This window comes from Orbicella faveolata, unplaced genomic scaffold (assembly GCF_042242905.1).
Source record: "Orbicella faveolata isolate gen_17 unplaced genomic scaffold, um_ofav_v1 contig_46, whole genome shotgun sequence".
NCBI classification, from domain to species: domain Eukaryota; kingdom Metazoa; phylum Cnidaria; class Anthozoa; order Scleractinia; family Merulinidae; genus Orbicella; species Orbicella faveolata.
Genome location: NW_028301576.1, coordinates 3,928,478 through 3,948,472, shown reverse-complemented (window position 1 = coordinate 3,948,472; position 19,995 = coordinate 3,928,478). Strand labels below are relative to the sequence as shown.

The 19,995-nt window shown below is 38.8% G+C and overlaps 1 protein-coding gene across 2 annotated transcripts; it reads right to left on the bottom strand.

The window, feature by feature from the left end:
• Window positions 1–909: 909 nt before the first annotated feature.
• On the bottom strand, window positions 910–16,158 carry LOC110050924 (uncharacterized). Of its 2 annotated transcripts, XM_089277395.1 has the most exons (7): window positions 15,708–16,158; window positions 12,833–14,397; window positions 11,317–12,113; window positions 10,618–10,785; window positions 6,925–7,064; window positions 4,405–4,434; window positions 2,308–2,508 (listed from the first exon to the last, which is right to left on the bottom strand). In XM_089277395.1, the coding sequence occupies exons 1-6, from the start codon at window positions 16,004–16,006 to the stop codon at window positions 4,407–4,409; spliced, it is 2,997 nt and encodes a 998-aa protein (XP_089133521.1). In that variant the 5' UTR covers window positions 16,007–16,158; the 3' UTR covers window positions 2,308–2,508; window positions 4,405–4,406. The 2 variants fall into 2 exon arrangements, with proteins under 2 accessions (XP_089133519.1, XP_089133521.1); XM_089277393.1 differs by lacking the exon at window positions 4,405–4,434 and having other exon boundaries at window positions 910–2,508; window positions 15,708–16,157.
• Window positions 16,159–19,995: the final 3,837 nt, after the last annotated feature.

Below are 19,995 nucleotides of genomic sequence, written 5' to 3'. Positions count from 1 at the left end.
TTTCTGTAGCTCTGTAGCCAATTTTTAAATATGATTTTAATAAATCCCGGTTTAAATGGAGGCTATTTCACATGTCAATAGGCCCTTTGCAGGATCCGGTCACATGGTACGGAATTAATTACGCTGGGACGCAAGTTACGCAGTGGGACTTCCAAAACAAAGGAAAGTCGGGTTGGACTGGTACGAGTTCCTTTTTTTTGGAAGTTCCACTGCTTAACTTGCGTCCCAGCATAATTAATTCCGTACCATGTGACCGGCTCGTGTAAAGGGTCTATTCTATCAACTCATACTATCAATTAAGATTTAAAAACCTCAGAGGTACCAGGACATGAAAGGTATGAGGTCGCACGATCATCCCCGCCACTTTTATACAAGGCCCCGTTCGTACTGCATCGGAGGAAGTTGAAAACTGTGATAATCCCCTGGCAATACAAAATCAAGCGAGCAATTAATTTGCTTTGCTTGCTTTTAGCTGAAGTTTGTCATTACATCTTTACTTTGAACAAGTTTTGAGGTCGACCGTAAAGTTCCGGAATGTTCGGTTGAATGGGAAGCATCCACTGATGTTAGTTATTGGGGGAACTTTTAAGCATGACGACCCCCAACATTGAGGACGATGCCAAGAAAAATATGGGTTAATATTTTACGATAGCAACAAATGTCAGGAACTTCTCAAATTGTAGTTGTGACGAAACTGTCGCCTGATAGTACAATGAAAGCCTACAGTTATCATGTTTTGTTGGTTTTTGGATTGTTCAAATTTTCCTTGAGTAAGATATGTAAAGAAGTTTTAACTTCTTACGTGTAATTATTTTAAAATATTTGCACGCAGGAGCTGCGTTCGTCTCGTTCAGACTCAAAGATCAAAATAGTGCGATGTTTCTAGTTATTTAATAAAGGACGCAATAATGGAGAATATTTAACAATTTATTTCTATTAAAAAGTTAACTACTTCTATTGTATTATAGGTGGTTCATGTAATGCGCCAGTCACTACCTACAAAGCAAACTTAATATCACTGCTAAGAATCGAACCCGGTCATCTTGTGTAACTCTAAGTCACGCCATTTCTCCTTGACTTACAAGCATTCACTGGATCAAGTGAACAGCTGCTAACACTGTTTCAGCCAATAGAAACTATTTATATAAACTGTTTGTTGAAATCGCAAAATATTTTCACAACAGACAATCATTAAAAACTGATTTATCAGCGGTGAATAGGCTCGCATTTCACCCTATGTAACAGTGTGTAGCCTTGTTGCTAATGGTTATTGCCAATACAGCAGCCCACCAAACAGGCTGTCAAGATTTATACAAAAGGTTTGAGATGGAAAAAAAGCCATAAAATAGTTGCTCTTTCAGAAAAATATCGCTAGTACACAATACAACAAAATAATGCATGTCACTCAAGACCGTGACTTGGGTCACGCGGAGTGCTGCGTGACGAGGAGACAACCTGAAACTCACTGCACAACGAATTTTACGACACCTGTTTGGCTACTATGATTTGTTTCTTTAAAAAGCTTCAACGTAAATCTTAATATACAACCAACTTCCAATTTAAATTTTAGTTCCTTACATCATTTTTATAGGCAAACCAAGGCTTTATGTTTTCAATCACTACATTTTAGTCTACTTTGTTAGTCACGCAATGCACAACGTCACGCACTTTTCACAACTCACACATTCTTCTTTCTTTCTCAAAAAAAGGCTTGCATCAAGTTGGAGCTTGATGCTTCAGTCACTTGGAAGATAATCATTAAATAACCACTTCGGTGTAAACTCAATTTATATTAGAAACAACTTCAAAATTGCATTGACTTGGTATTGTACCTGCCAGCCTGTAATCAATTCTATTACCTAATTACCATGTGTTCAATTGAAACTTCCTTTAATTTACTAAAATATTGCCTATTCAAAGATCACGCATTAATTAAAGTTTATCACTGTAAATCCTATGTTAAATTCCACTGCAGGGGAGCTGGTCAGAACGTGAGCCAAAAGGGAAAGGGGGAAAAGGAGAGAGAGAAAAGGTTGGCTTACCTTCTGCGACCACAGGGAAAGAGGCGATGATTAAGGACAGACCATTCTTTTTTTTTTTTAGGGCGGGGTGGGAGAATGGGCAATTTCCCAAAAAAAAAAATTCCTGCACAGCAAAACCTGCTGAAAAAATAATCGTACAAGGAGGGCCAGGGAAAAAAATTCAGTTAAGAGCTTTCTACTATCCAGCTCTGGTGTTTGACTTAAAAAAATTATGGTCCGTCCCTTACACGAAAGGATTTTACAGTGACTTAAGCCATATGCTACATTATTTTTCTATTAATAACTCATTTACTGCCACTATCATCTGAGCTGCCGTAAAGAATTCTTGTTTCAACTGTTTTTGTTCCACTGCGACTTGTGCTGAGCCCGTCCAAATCCTTCATCATAATTGCCTTTGGCTTTAAACAGCTGTTTGAAGTGTGGTTTACAATAAAGTTCGCCTTGAAGAGCAGCGTAGTTTCCAAGTCTACAAGTGAAAAAAAAAAAAAAAAGAAAACAATTACAGATATTACATTTCAAGGCTCCAACACAACAGCAATAACATCTACCACAAGCAAGTTGCTTCATTCTTACAGATATATATTGCTGAAGCTTGCAATACTCAATGCTAACTTATGCAGGAATAGGCGACTTAGAAATTAGTAATCTTTCAGCCGTTTCTTTTTTTCTCTGTTATTAGATGCTAAACCATTACAGTTTACTGCAAGGGGGCTCTTGCTCACTGCTGATGCATGTGGTGGCCAAAACTGGATCAGAAAATTGAGGAAGCAGTGAGAGTATTCACTACTTCTGAAAAATAGTGAAATTATGTAAGCTTTTCGTCAGAACAGAAAAATCTGTCTTTAAGTGTGGTTCCATTGTACCACTAAATATTATTTTACTTCTGGTCTAAACCCTTTAGTACTAGCACCGATCAAAATTATATCTCTCCTCACAACATCAAAACAAAATCAACCATGCAGGCCATGAGAATGACACAAATGATCACTGAATCAAATTCTCTCAACTACCACTGACCAGACAGAACAATTTCTATTCTGATCAATGAATATGCAGAAATTGATTTTGATAACAAGGAAAGAGCTGAAGAAATGACCAACTATTACACTTGTTAAAGTGTTCTAACAATTTCTATCTCGGTCAGGTCAGCATGTCCAGAGAGACAAGTTCTAAAACTGCTGGACGCTGAGGAATAATGATTATAATTCACCATTATCTGTTAAGGCTGACAAAATGCTACCTTCAGAGAGAAAGTCTGAAAGAGTCTGAAGTCTAAGAGAGAAAAGGAGAATCCTTCACTCAAGCTTAAAAAATCCCCACAAACTGCTGACCTAGCACTTACCAAAACTGAGTCCACAATACTTATGTACACTTTATACAAAGTAAATTTTGAAAAACATAACTATTATCACACCCTCTCTGCACTCTGATGTCAAAATGCCGTGAGAAAAGCAAAATAAGATACTCTTGCAAGGTTCAATGACAGCCACAATGTAACAAGGTGGATGCAGTTTGCAAAATCATTAACAGCTTAAGTACCATCTATAGTTTCCATGGTCACTTGGATTATAGTCACTCCCCCGCCCTGGGTCAGAAGGGATGCTAGTTCATTACATGTAACCCCAGGCAGCATTTTTAACGTTTTATGCCCATACCCATTTATTCTCTCCAGCAGACAAACGCACTGTGACATCCAAGTGTCCTGCCCAAGTACACAACACAGCAACCCTTACCAAAGACTTCAACCCACTGTTCAACACTGACCATTACATAATGCCGCCTCTCCTACACTCTTATATAATTATATGGGTAATTGACTAAGCACGAGGTCAAGATGGCTGGATGTTGGCTAAGTTCTTTTTTTGTGTGTTTAGAGGCTGAGATGGAGTCAAGGTCCATAAACTTGCAAAAAAATAATAATAATCAATCAATCAATCAATCAATCAATCAATAAATAACACAACAAGGCCAATATCCAGCTCAGCCATCTTGACTGAGCAAGCTCGGTCAATGAGTTGTTTCTTGTGGGACACAGCAGGTAGTCCCGAGCAGTCAAGATAGCGCCATCTTACCTGATCGGGTAGCCAATCACAATGCAGGATTTGGTTCACCTTGCCCACTTATATCATTAGAGGATCATTACTTATTAATTCACAGTGTACTAGACATGTATCTAGAGCAGGTTTGGCTGCCTACAGGTACAACATACAACTTACGTCCAAAACAGTACAATACTGTATACATGTATCTTTTTCAGGTAATGTTAACTTGCACCAGAAGCCTATTGAATCCTTTCAAAAATACAAATATTGTGTTCTGTTTGTGTGAGCCAGGCAGATTTCATACAGCCTTGCATTCTCACCTTTATTCAGTAGTTGGTGGGTGTCCCCCTCTACCAAACAAAAATGTATCAGTAAGTTTTATTTTATGTTCTTGACATGTTTTGTATCATGAGGAGTTTTATGAAGATGAAGAATGTGGCTCTGTTCCAGTATGCACATACACGGATGACAAAATGGCTTGAATCTTCAGTTGAATGGAGTGTAGACAATTGCCATGTCATATCCTTGGAACAGTTGAAGGTTTATGAATTCTAAGTTAATTCTCAACCTCTCTCAGTTAAACTAGGAACACCAATTGAGACATAAGTGGGATCACCTCCAATTTTTTATCACCTTTTTTAACTGACTTGCCAAACGATAAAATACTGTACTCACAAAGTTACAAAACCCAAGAAAAACATTGTAGTGCACAACAGGATTTAACGTTATGGAGGTTATTGGTTTTAACTGTGTTGGCAAGCCTACTTGTTGGTTACTTTTAGTTTGTAACTGTTAATTAATACATAATTGCCTTGATGCACTTTTCTTTGCATTCTTTACCACAGTTAACATAATTTACTTGTTTGAGAACTTAATCGCATTAGCATTATTTTAGTTATTTACCAGTGAATGGCTGATGCCAAACGAAAAAAAAAATCATTGACTTCTTGCTGGAGGAAGAGATTTTATGCCAACAAACAGACTTAAATATTTGTTCATATTTGTTCAATATAGTTACAATATGTTATAAGTTATTGATTGTTGCACTTTTTAAAGTCTGACAGCTGTTACGACAAGCTCCAAACTCCTATAAATCACATGCATTACAATACCATTATATTGTACTTTCACTGATTGTCTGATGTTTAGTTAGTTCTTAAAGAGTAGTGTTCAATTATGTTCTACAGTTTCAAATTCTGTGTAATATTTTAATATACGTGTAATCATATATACGCAACTGCTGTACAGCTGTTGTAAAATGAGATATCTTAGTCTGTGTCCTAACATCTCTTCAGTTACAACAACAACAACAACAACAAATGCACAACTTAATGAATTAACTCAAAATACACATTTATCTACTGTGCATCAAAAGCTGTTAACTCCTGCTATTAATAATTTACCTTGATAGGGCCACGAGTTATCAATCTCAGTCAATTAATACTAATTATCACATCTACATATATAAAAATATTTGATACTTGAGTATTTAATAACATATGATAATTATGTCAAGATAATTATTATGTACTGCGGATGTTCATGTACTAAAGCGTAAAATGTCTTATAATGACTAAAGGTGGCTGTGCCCAATTATTTGGATAGGAACTAATAAAATTATTCACTTACAAACCCGACAAGAGACAAGAAAAATGGGCAGTTGCTGTGTAATGTATGTGCAGATCAATTGAGAGAAATGAGATCTGATGCAAATTGCGATGATGGATTGCAAACTTACACTGTCAAATGTGCGTTTGTATGAAAACTTGAAAAACATTCACGTACATGTATGTAGTGACCAAAACAATAAATTGAAACAACAAAATTGCAACAAAAAGGGTTTGAATCACTAACAACTAGATGTACACGCAATAATAAATTTTTTAAAATAATTATCATCCCACTAAAGGACGACGGAATATCAAAGTGCCATGATTATGATCATTAATGCCCCTGTCATGTGTTACAGTGTTGCACACAGCACCTACATGATGTACATGGGTCTTCTGTCATGAAGGGAAAGTCTACAGGTGCTAAACAGGGCATGGCATACATACACTGTAATAATACATGTATAAGGTTAAGTCTGCATATGAGCCAAGTGGCCCATCAGCCCAGAGCTTATCCCAGATTCTGTACCATGAAGCGACTAGGAGTATTTCTACTCTCCCCTAGTGGGATGCTAGTCCATTGCAAGATTAACCCCAGTATTTAATTTGCCGGTACCCATTTACACACCTGGGTTGAGAGAGGCACTGTGAGAGTAAAGTGCCTTGCCCAAGAACACAACACAATGTGCCTGGGCAGGGCTCAAACCCAAACTGCCTGATCCAGAGATGAGTGCTCTAACCACTAGACAACCATGCCTCCCACTTACATAATAATATGCAACCTTTGATATTGTATTTTTTTTAACCCATTTCAAATTAGGTTGCAATATTAGAATTACCAGCTAACACATGGATCACTCCGGAAGCTACAGTAAACAACCTGTCTGCAGCTTACTTGCAGAAATGTAAATGATTAGAACCATTTCTCTTTGCTGGTCTTTGTATTTTTTCTACAAACTAATTGCAAGAATTTGATTTTGGATCCCAGTCACCCCTTTGCACTAAAATTAATAACATTATATCCCATAACTAACCTTTGCTTGAAGGACTCATAACAGATCACAAAGTCAGCACCCAGCACTGACTGAAAAAATTCCTCTATGTAGAGTTCAAAATTCCACAAAAGTCAATTTTCCTTGTCCTTCATTAATGTCTGTTGTCCCCTCATGACTTATTAGATATTAATTATTTCCAGATAATGAAATTATTATTACAGAAACTTTAACAAACCTCAGGGTAGCTTTGCACTCAGAGCATTTAAAGCAACTTTTGTGGAAGACTTTCTTGTCTGCTGCTAGCCTCTCCATTGGGTAAACAGTCTTTTGGCATGTTTCGCACTTCTCCTGCTGCACTGTAAAGCGATTAGTTCTCTGTCCAAAAATTAAAAAAAAAAGCATCACATAAGGTTACTTCAGTCTGTGCAGAATCTTGTGTTGTGACATAAAATGCCGGGACCAGAAAAATGAGAAGAAATCTAAGAAATTTGCTAGTTTCAAGTTCTTCTGTTCAACTTCTACGAGTTCTCAAGAGTTACAATGTCAAATTTAGAGTTATTGTACTCAAACTAGCACCTCCCAGGTCCTGCTTACCCTTTGAAATGAACAAAATGTAGAATTAATGAACAGGGCCAGGTTGTTCAAAACGCGATTAAGCTAACCCAGGATTAGCAAGATGGGATTCCAGTTTTGTAAACTTTTGGTAAGGTTTTCTGTTTATAATGTGTCCTTCAGTTTAGAGTGTGAACAACTGTAAACTACACATAAGCAGTGGAAAACATTTTTATACATGAAAAATTGATACTTCAGTCAACTCTTAATCCTGGGCTTTTGAACAACCCAGCCCAGAATTTTTTTTTTCAGAAACTACATACCCACCCTCAGAGAGGGTCATTATAAATCTTGACAGAGAGAGGAGCCAAAGAGGTCAAAACTATTTTTAATAGAATATAAAGCTAAAATGGAATTTCCAGACAGGGTAGGGGTGGGAGAACTTTATCTCATGAATGAAATACATGTACATGAACAGTTCAAAGACAGTAAAAAGGTAAGGTAAAGTCAGCATATGAACCAAGTCACTCATCAGGTTGGAATTTATCCCGGTTTCTGTAGCATGAAGTGACTAGGAGCATTTCTACTCCCCCCTGGATGGGATGCTTGTCCATTGCAAGGTTACCCCCAGCACCAAGTTCCCCAATACCCATATATACACGTACACCTGGGTGGAGAGAGGCACTGAGAGAGTTTTGCCCAAGAACACAACGCAATGTACCCTGCCAGAACTTGAACCTGGGCCACTCGATCCGGAGTCGAGTGCACTGAACATGAGGCCAACGTGCCTACCAGAGACAGCAGTTAATGTTCTTATGCCTCAATGCCCATAGTATGAAAATGTCCCTACCTCTTGAACCTTACCATCATGTTCATCAGAATCACTACCACTCACAGTTTCCTTTAGGATTACACATTACCAAGTGTTAGTTTGTTAGCCAGCTTTTAGACTTTAACCGTCAGATATTAGCTAGTTACATTACATTCAAGTACAAACCAGCAGCAATATTAACATAAGAGCCGAGAAGTCACGAGCACAGACAACAACAGACAGTATAAATTATTCTAACAATCAAAGTCCATACTAGGCCACAGCAATTGTACAGTTATGTGAAATGTAATGAAGCCTCTGCATTAATTTGAGATTTGGGTTGACCTTGAGATGATGGAGATTAGAAAGCAGTTACCTTGGCAACAAAACAATTAACATATTCAACGTGTCAAGGTTTGCACCATAACATGGTCGAATATAGCCTCACTTCTGCTGAATGGTGAAAAATGGGTCATTATGCAATTTTAGTGAAGAAGAAAGGGAATTATGTTTTGACGTTTTGGATACTTTCACTAATCAATAGTTTTCACCTCATAGATACACTGACTGTAGTGCTTAGTAAGTTATGGTATATTTTGTAAAATCAATTTCACATCAATGTTTTTTGTAAAATTACATAAAACTTAACACTTATTGAAGTGAACAACATCTTGACTGTTCCAGGGCCATCATAAAGTTTGGGTTAGTTGTATCCTCAAGATACAAGTAAGGCTTGCCTGTGGCCCCACTAAAACAAGAAACTCAAATGGCTTGACTTCATGTTGATCATTTCTGCAGCAGAATAACAACTAATACTTCAAAAACAATGTTCATGATTTTTGCGTGAATTGCTGATTTGATGAACCCTTGCAAATACATCATTGTAAAACCTTTCCAATTTTGTTTCAGGTAAATTTACCACAGCACCACGGATGTCAAATCAGTTGACAAGGGAAGGAATGGCTAACTTACTAAATTACCCCCCGACGGTTTCCATATTGAGTTGTTAAACCTAAGAGTAGGCAATATCAGTTGATTGTTTGGGTAACTCTTTCACACCCCAGGCCTGCTCTTCACAGTACAACCATTATCATTGCATTCTCCTTCGGAACATCAGCACAATAATGCAAGTCAGTTACGGCAGAGTGCATTGGTCAGCAAACTAGAAATTTATATTAGTAAATCAGTAAATTAGAGCATCGGCAAATCCGTGAACTACATACATGTACACAACATCATTAGCACTTAAACTGCCCTTAATATGATTTAAAATCTTTCTTCCAATAAGCCCCCTTACCCTTTTTTACAGCGCCCCCCCCCCCTCCTCCACCCTCTGAAAGAGGTTTTGTAACAAGCACCCCTGTGGGTGCCCCTATCCATAGTTTGAGCTTTAAGTCAGAACGACTCATTTTCAATGCTTTTTGAAGTGCAGAGAAGTTAACAATTAATACCACTCCCTTATGCACACTGTCTCGAATAAATTCCCTTCATTGAACTAGTGACAGTTCAAAATCAAATTACAACTGTATCCAGGGCAATTTAAACTCATCAGTTGTCTTAAGTCTGAGTATAATAGGCCCTTTGCAGCTGGGGTCACGTGACCAAATTTTTCCTAGAAAATTGTTTTATTATGGGCTATACATGTAACTTGAAGAATGCCAGAATGGAAGGAACATATCGAAAATACCAAAATGGCCAAGTTTGAGGCCCTGGTATTAAAGAGTAAGTTTATACAACAGTTTGAATTTTGGGAAAATTTAGAGGATTTGTATGGGAAATGTTGCTGGAGAGCAAGGCCTTGCTCTCCAACAACTTTTTCCACACAAATCTTCTGATTCTTTTAAAAATTCAGACCGTCATAAAATCTCATTCTTTAATGATGGGGGCCTCAAACTTGGCATTTTGATATTTTCGACATGCTTTTTCCATTTCTGGCATTCGTTAAGTTATTACCCTTAATTTTATGAAAAACAGGTCATGTGATGGCTTAGCTGCAAAGGGCCTATTGGTCTGCATACATTGTAAGAGCTCATTAGTAATACTGAACTAATGGGAGGGGACTGGGAGTTTCACAGGGACATAATGCTACAGTGTAGGCTCTCTCTTACCATAATCTAACAACTCATATACTGTGTACACATGCAGTATGAACTCACACACACACATGGATGACACACAGGATAAACAATTGAAAAGTAGGAAAGTCCCCAGCTGTGGAGTTTGGAAAACTTTGATTGCAAAACAAATTGACACCCAGTGGAGCAGATCCACCACTTACACAGTCTGCATACAATCATGCATGGTACATAATTATTAAGTGCTTTCCCAATCCATTGAACTAGAAAGCAGTTAAAACAGGCTTCTGAGTTCTCTTTACATGCATTGTGTACTACATGCCAAAAAACATTCCGTCCATGAAAGGTCTGGGAAAACATTGGTAAATATTATCTTTTATTGATTATTTACTATAATATAATTATAATTCTTATCACCAGCTTTCAATTGGTCACATATTAATATACATGTACTTGTATTTAAGAGAGAAGTTATCCATCAGTTACTCACAGTAGCAGGTTTATTTGTTGTGTCTTTGGCATTCTCCTTTCCTTCAAATTTGTTAAGCGCATCTCTAGTGTTTCGAGAACGATACACACTGTTCTCTCCCTGGACGCTGCTTCTTGTTTTGACACTGTCTGTTTCATCACCATTTCTTACTTCATGTGTTTTTGCTGACTGTAGACAAACATAATTATTTCTTGAAAAGGACTTTTCTTAAATGTACAATTACAGTGACTTAAAGAGTAAAACAAAATGTGCAACAAGGTTTTTATTACAATTACATGTATTATAATCTTTTTCATTACATTCTCCATCCAGCAGTGAATCTATGGGCAGTTTGGCAGGCAAATAAGTACACTGTAATGCATTTAAAGATTGTGGACTGCATATTCCAGGTTCAAGACGACCATGGTCCTCATCTGTTATGTTCTTGTTAAGTTGGTAATTAAAAGTGCAATTCACAGATACCTAGGGGCATCACTGGGCACTGTAGGGGCTACCTGGCAAATGATAGGGATAGCCCTGACCACAAACAGAATCCCATCTAGGGAGGGGCAGGGGCAGTAACTGAACAAGAATTTATGAACTCCCTGATATTAAAATTACAGTCATGTACATTTTAAGCACAAACACAAATAAAACTTCTAGTTCCTTCATTTCACCCTAAAAGGAGCCAAGTGTATTTGTTCACAAAAACAAACATACCTGCTGGTCTCCTTGCCTCTCCTCTGACAGTCTCTTACGTGTTGAATATCTCTCACCCTCAGCATTTGAAGGCTTTGAACTTCTTCCTTGTGATGTACTGTTGGTTTGCTCCTCACCAGCTTTCATCTCAAATCTTGCCTTCACAGTGGAAGTGTATGTTGACGTCTCCTCAGAAGTTGCCTTACTTGTTTGAGAAGACTGGTCCTCTTCAGAGGATTCTTGTTTTACCAAAGAACTCTTTCCTGATTCAGAGTCATCTTTACTGCTGCTTCTACGCCTTGTGGCTCGCTCTCTTCGCTCCTGCCTCTTTTGTGCTAAGTTATCTTCCTTCTCTTCTTCCTTGACAGGTGCTGACTCTTCTTTAGCTACAGTCTTTTCCTCAGCAGCTCTTGCTGCAGCTCTGCGGGCTGCTCTCCTCTCGTTGATTGAAGACTGCACTTCTTCCACTTTGTCACTAGAAGATTTCCCTGCTTCATCATTTGCTGTTTTCTCCTCAGTGGCTTCTTCCCTTCTTTGCCTTCGTTCAGCTCTCCGAGCTGCTAAAGATGTTCTTCTTGCAGCCAATGTGTCAGCTGATTCATCAGTATTACCCTCTGAAGCAGTAGCACTCTGTCTCCTTCTTTCACGCCTCTCTGCTCTTCTTGCTGCTAGATCATTCTTTTCTTCCTCTGCCTTTGGCTTTTCTTCATCTACCACTGTGTTGTCCTCAACTTTGCTTGACTTGCTGTCATGTGCATCTTCCGATTTTTCATGCTGTAGTTCAGTAGATTTTGTTCTGGAGGAATCACTTGTGGACCCTAGGAATGCAAAGGAGTAATTAATTAAATGTAGAGAGGATGCTGAGAGTGGCAGGGAAGGGGGTGGGGGATGATTCCAATCCATAAAAATTTTTTTGTTGACATTCAACAAAACACAAACAATAGTGCTCAATGCAGCAACCAGTCCCACTTCCAGTCAATTTCCCCAGTACCTGGCTCTTAATGAAACCCCTGAATGTACTAAGGGAACAATGTCAAACAATGCCAAACAATGTATGAAGAACAATAATTTGAGTACTGTCAAGTTTGTCACCAGAGCTGCCAGCAAACAATCACCATCTACTTAATTATTATCTTGGCTGGGTAACCTACTGGGCTACTCATGTCACTCTTACAAAAAGTTGGTAAAATCAGCCACCTTATCCAACTATTTGCTGCCTACATCAAAACTTTTTTACAACCCTGACTGCACATGCACACAAAGGAACATACATGTAGGTTGCATTCAAGTGCTTCTCATCCTTTTTGAGTGTTTTTGGTTACAAAAATTAGTAAGTGCCCATGCATAAATTCAAGACAGTCCATGTACATTAGTACCTGTGACTCAACAAAGCCCCCAAGTGTGGAACAAGCTGCAATTGCGAGGCTTATAATGAACTTGAGATTATCAATATCATAGCTCAAACAATTCTTTAAACATTTTATGAGCTAAAAACCAACAACTCCCTACTTTTAAATACTTGTATTAACAGTCTCACCTCTCTCCGTGTCCTTTTGTTTCTGTCTCAAAGCCCTCCTCGCACGATAATCCATTGGAATGCTTTTACTATCCACTGCATCAGAAGCAGCTGGCTCGGGTGCTTCTTCAACCTTGCTTGGAACATTGTCTTCCTTGCTAGGAACGGTGTCTTCTGCAGAATTTTCATCAACAATTCCCAGTGCACTAGACTCATATGTCACTGAAGCTGCAACTTTGATTTCACTTTCATTATTGAGTTCATTTACAACCTCAACTTCTTCGTGCTCTTCCTCGTCTGAGCCATGTATTTTGCCATTCACTTTGTGATCATCTACATACTCATTTCCAAACTCTTCATCCTCCTTAATGAAAGTCTCTTCAGCAACTTCTTCTTTCTCATCTGCTCTCTCTTCAACCTTGGCTTTTTCTTCCTCTTGAAAGTCAGCCCCACTTTTTTCCTCTGGATTTACTTCATCATGGCTCGAACTCTCTTTGTGTTCTTTTGACTTGGATGACGACCTTCTTCTCTTTTTCTTCTTTTCATGCTCGTCCCCATGCTTCTCTTTCTTGCTCTTTTTCTTTAAAGCTCTATCAGGGATTTCCTCAAGCCTTGACTTATCACAAGTTTGGACTTCCAAATCTTTTGCAGCCTTTTCTTCAAAAGACAGCTTATGTGAACGAGCCCTACCCATGATGGCTTCTTCCTCCTCATCTCTTAATTTCTTCTCTGCTGTCTTGGTTTTACCTGCCTCAGCCACCTTCTCATCAAAATACTCTTTGTGGGACAATGCTTTTCCAGATAGGTCAAGCTCATCACTCCTGGACTGAGCTGTTTTGACCTTTGAGGCTTCTTCAGCAAACTGTTCGAACCTTTGCCTGTGAGACTTGGCTCTTCCAGTCAGGTCAATCTGCTCCTCATCCGCAGGTGTCCTTGAGCCTTTTTGACTTCCATTTTCTCCTGATCCAAATTTCTCAAACATTTGACGGCGGGATGATGCTTTGCCAGAAAACACATCTTCCTCTAAATGCATCTTGCGTGATGTCCTCACCTGTGATTCTTCTTCTATCTTTTGCTGGAAAATATTCCGATGGGCTTTTGCTCGACCTGACAAATCTACATCACCCAGAAATTTCCTTTCAGCAGCTGGCGATGTTCCTTTGTGCTCAGATGCTATTTTTTCAAACATTTCTTTCTTGGACTTTGCCTTACCAGAGATATCAATTTCACCATCCTGCTCACCGAAAATTTTTCTCGGAAGTGAAGGAGACACCTGGGCACTTAACTTGGCCTGTTCTTCAAAGAGCTGTTTGTGAGATTTTGCTCGGCCAGATAAATCAATCTCCTCTTCCTCTACCTTTATCTTTGGAGCTGTCTTTCTCACCTCTTCTGCAGCAGCTTTCTCAAAGGTGTGGCGGCGAGAACTAGTGCCTGAAAACAGTTCTTTCTCCTGTTCTATTGGTTTGAGTCGAGCTGTACCTGTCTCACTAGCTTCTTGAGCTTTTTTCTCAAACAAGGATTTACTTGATGAAGCATAGCCTTGACGTGGACGTTCATCAGCTGCAATCTTCCCTTCTAGCTTGACCCTACAGGTAAGAATAACATCCAATGGAACTGGTCAACATTACCATTAAATATTCAGTTTAAGTATCATGACCAAGTCAAGTAAAATTCAGAGAGTTACTGGCAGAGTAACTTCAAAATCAGATTATAAATACAGCTGTATACTATTTCTGTTTGGATCCCACAAAGTACTTCATTCTACAACTGTTTGTAAACCAGCACAAGCTGTTTTCAAATTTAATCTCCTTTAAGTAAGATTACAGCCATCTGTGTTTAAATTGCATTTTAGAATGCTTTTCTGGTTACTTAAGAACTTATTCAAGATACTTTAATGCCACTTTACCTAACTCACAACAAATATATTTCTAGCAATCAAAACAACCGTCCAAAACATCAAACTTTAATTAGCCATGCAGTTTTCATGTAACTCGGGTAATGAAGAAAATTCTAAACACCAGAATAGTTTAGAAAAATCAAGAAAAGAGGAATGTGCCGTTAATTACCAATTAGCCCCAAGGTTTTATTTATAACTCGGCCTTCACTCAAATTAATTTCAGTTATCATTTCGGGAATGCACAGCGTTTGCCATCAATTTTGACACAATCGTGACAATGCTAAAATAGGAGTTTTTCGATTTCATTTAAAAATTCTTAATCTGCCGAGCTCTTTGCCCTTTTATGACTATTCTGCAATAAAGTAAGCTTATTAACGTAAGCCGGGCATGTACATCGAACGGTGAAATAGTAGGAAGTGACAAAGTCTGAAAACACAAAAGACGTGAAAATTCCATTTAATTTAAGCTCAAGTATTTAAGGAATTGACCGAGAACCCAGGACTTGAAAAGAAAAACAAAGACTCGCGAGAGTTACATAAGTAAGATATTCCTCTGAAGAGCGTTTGACATCAAAAGCTGGATTGAAAATGTTTTCTTTGGTAAAACAAATAAGACACTAACGACAACATCACAGCGTGATCCGCCATGGAAGTTGACTATAAATCGTGAAACAAAGATTAACACTTCTGGAAGGTGAGACCAGTTTGAACCATAAAATGACACTTATCCCAGCTAACAAAAATGCCAACGTTTTAGCCGATGATCTCCAAGATTACAGCGATATTTATCAGCCGGTTGATAAATCAGTTAACTACTGCCTTCATGACTAAATGGCGAATCGGTTAATTCGGTGTACATGTACATGCACAAGGTGGCTTCAACTTGAGGCGGCCACAATAACGGCTTGCTATACTGGCTTCACCAAATAAAACAATGAGAGACAAAGATTACACAACTGTTCACGCTAAACTCGAAAGAAAAGTATACGGTTATATGTACCTCTCGAATTCCTCAGAATCTTCGCTGTATGATTCTCCTGAAGATGACTCCTCGTCGCTCTCATCTTCCGACTCGTCGTCTTCGTCTTCTCCGTCTTCTTCCTCCTCTGAATCTTCTACTTCGCCGTTTTCTTGTGCGTCCTTGCCACTCTTTTCGCTGCCGGTGCGAACAGAAGTGCTTCTCACTGTAGAACTGACCCTTTCGTTCTCGATCATTTTGGTTTTCAATGGCGAGTCATCGTCGTCGATCGCTAATTCAACGATTTCTTCTCGTTCGTCGCTGCTAATGTCGTCAGCCATAACTCAATTGATTCTCGTTCGTATGCAAGAGAAATGAAAGCGGAAAAGACTATGGTCGTGTAGAGAATGCACCGCAAAAGCTGGGAAAACCTACGAACGCCCACAGTCACAAAAATACGCAAATGAAGGCTAAGTCATTACAAGCATTGTGGCGAACAAATAAACAATAGAACAACCAATCAGAGGCATTCTAGAATGAGCAGAGCCGGCCTCTGTTAACCAGTCCAAATTTGGTCAATGTCAGGGAATCATCTTGCGGCTCTCTGTTCACCCAATGCTTTCTGATGCATGTCAATTCACTTTCCACTGAGTTAACAGACATGAAATATATGTCAGAAAACTGTGGCAAAATTCCAAACCAAATAAGACTTGACGCGAGAAAATGCAACATTTTTTTAATATTCTAAACATTTCTTTCCACTTTTCATGTAAAATTTCGGCCGACCGTACGCATGTGACTTGACACTCCAAAAACACTAATTTCTGAGATACTTTCACGTTCCTTAAAACAAAAACACACTGCAGAAAAAATAATTTCGTGCAAAATGTTTGCTCCACTATTTCAATTAGCAATATCTTTTATAGCAAACGTCAAATGACGGCTTCGGGCTTGTTGTGAATGCATTTATTCCAAACATCTGTTTCGAAACAGCAAAACGATAAAAATAATTTTACCCCTGATGTAATTAGCAAATGCGGAATCCAAAGCATTTTGTCCGTAAGTTAAAATGTGAGAGTACAGCAGGTTACTTAAGTCAAGCACATCCGTTCTGATCCGCCGGGTAAGTGTTTACAAAATCTCCGCCCGGGCGGTGCTTCTCATCGTTTTCCGTCAGAGCGATCGGTTCCACGCACACGTAGCCCGGCACACTCGGAGCGAGTGGTCCGGGTTCGAGCCCTGGCCGGGGACACGGTGTTGTGTTCTTGGGCAAGACACTTAACTCTCACAGTGCCTCTCTCCACCCAGGTGTATAAATTTCCATTCATCCTGCAGGTCTCTAGCTTCCCATCGCCTGTTGAGTAATTCAATAATTCCAACAGTCCTGGTCACTAGATCATAGCAAGAATTGTTAATTTACAATAACTTTTCGAGAGTTTCGTCAGTTCGTCAAAATTTTGTTATGCATGACCGTTTATACTTTTCCCGAATTGTTTCCCTCACAAGTCTTATCGACTCCGTGTATACGTATAAGTTATTCCATTTATTTCTTCATTCTGTCTTCAGTCGCATTTCGAAGCAGTCATTCGTCATTTGGTTTTAGCTATTTACCCCTGTGACTCGATTTTCAATTGAGGTTATTATCACAACACTGTATTTTTTAAAAGCAGTGTCATTTCTCTGTATTTCGCATGTCAAATTATTTTTAGCTATGCGGATCAGCGGTTTAACAAGACTAACAAGGCATACAGCAGCAGTTTAAGTTTCTCGGCTCCACCCAGAGTTAAACGAAAGTCTGAAAAAAAAAAAAAATAAAGCGGAAACGTTGAATAATTTATTGTCGAAATTGGTACCAAGAGGATTCAAGAGTAACAAATGGTTTACCCAGGCGACATTTATGCAAAACCGCAAGAACTGCGTCATATATTTGCTGGCCGAACAAGCAGATATATGATTACTACTAGCACTTTAATCATTATTAGTTATTTTTCCTTCATTCATTTCTCCTGGAGTTTGTTTTACATCAAGGAACTGACACTTAATTCGACACGACTGACTGTCATACGTGAATGATGATGATGACGATGATTATTAATACGCTGCTAGCTAGGTCCTTCCACTGCATCATTTCTAATTTTGATTGAAAGTCGGTTGGAGTAGTTGAATATAAGTGGGGCTCTTGCGAACACTAGCGCCATGAAGGGTCGATATTTATTCAAACGGAAACTCGTCAACCCAAGGCCAGACAGAGGTCATTAGCATAACATTAGAATCAGGAAATATTCTACCGCGTTTGAAATATTCGGAAGCTCTGCCCGGCAATGTGTCGAGGGTTGGATGTAAAGTATATTCACATTATGGCCATTTAGCGGCCAAATCTGACGACAAGCATTTTTTTTATTTCCGCATCAGGTACTCTTTAGGCACCGACAAAAATCATAGAAGAGGATCACAGAATTGCGATTTTCCTGTTGGGATTAGTCAAGTTTATCGCAAGATTTTATGGGCTTGGTTTTAAAATCTCTTTCAGAGCAAACTTATCAGGCATAAAATGGAAAGTATTTTAAGATTACGCTGGCGATAGAGGTGGATACCGTACTACGGCAAACGATAAGAACAATGGCTCATTGAAAATTTTCAATTATTCTCAACTTTTATTAGGGTTCTCTTGAAAAATTTTAAAAGATACTATGCTCCAACAACTGTTTGTACATGTTTTCACGTAGCTTTTGAGAGCTCTTGTGTGTTACGTGCCTAACAAATGATATTAACTTTGTTTTTCTGTCTTAATATGAATACGATATAAGACCCGAGAATTTAGGAACAGATTGCCACCGCAATCGCCACCGCATTGTGGTTGTCCTTTAAAGAGAAATTCTTTATTCATTACTTGTCAAAATTTAGATTGAAGGCGAAATAATGTGAAGGGTGGACGAGACTTCCTCTTAAAACCTGCCAATACGGAATGACGCCTACCGACAACGTCATCGGAATGTCTTCGTTCACTTCCGATGATTTCCGATAGATTCCTTCACATTCAGTACTTGCTGTGTGTGGGGGGGGGAGGGGAGGGGGGAAGGGGGAACTGCTGGGTGCGTGGGATTAAGAGTTGATGCTCGGCTTGACAAACGTAAGAAAAAACATGACAAAATACGAGAGATCGAGGCTCGACTACTCCTCAAATTGAGGTGGCGAGTATTAGGAAAACCGTGGGCAGGTCTCCTTGATATAATATCAAATTCCTTCCACAAAATTCAAGCAAAATGTACCATTATCTATTTGGAGAATTTAAATATATCAGAACCACTCATCGCGTGGTCGGGAAGACATGCATATGCAGTCACTACAGCAACGTGGAATTCAACATTGGTTCTGGCCAATCACGACCGGCACCGACAATATTCTCCCGGGAATCCAAAGAACCGATGAAAACTCGGGCCGTCGATAAAATCCGGAACATGGAACATTCCGGAACATCCTAGCCTGCAGAGCAGGCGAGATTTTTTCGAGCGAGCGCTCACATCGTAAAAAAATTTAGCCGCCATCTTGAATTTTTCGCCCAGTGGAAGACTGGGGAGAGAAAGAAAGTTTTACCAAGGAGGTGAATGATAGGCAAGAGGAAGGATAGGGGAGGGGTGGAGCGAAGAAAATCTCGCCTGCCCGAGGATTTTTCCCCTCCCCCATCCCCCACCGTCTAACATGGCGGTCTAAAAAGGCGGTCGCAAGGTTGTAACGCTAACTCGCCCCAATAAGACGCCTGCACTGCAAGCTAGGAACATCCCGGAACATCGAATAATTATGATAATTATGATAAAAATATGTAAAATTAAAATTTTCAAAAACTAAATTAAACAAAAATAAACTGGTATCAGCTTGGAAAATAAAAAACAAAACAAAAACATAACTGCAATGAGTGAAGGCTCGCAACTTAGAAGACTAATCCATTCCTTCCAGTCGTTCACCATCAGTTTAATCATGTGACTGTTCCTTAATCCCAGATTTCGTTTTTCATAGAAAACCAAGATAGTGGCGTTCGAAAAATACGAGTGTGATTTCTTTATTCATTTCATTACGCCAATTCAAAGACATGCGTATACACGATTCCTCATGAAGAAATAGTTTCTCCATGAGATAGAAATAAAAACTCTTCGCTCGAGCGTCGATAAAACCAGGAACATGAAACATTCCGGAACATCCCGGAACATCGAATAATTATCATAATTACACGAAAAATATGTAATATAAAATTTTAAAAAATTAAATCAAACAAAAATAAACTGGTATCAGCTCGGAAAATAGAAAAAAAGAAACAAAAATATAAAAAAGGAAA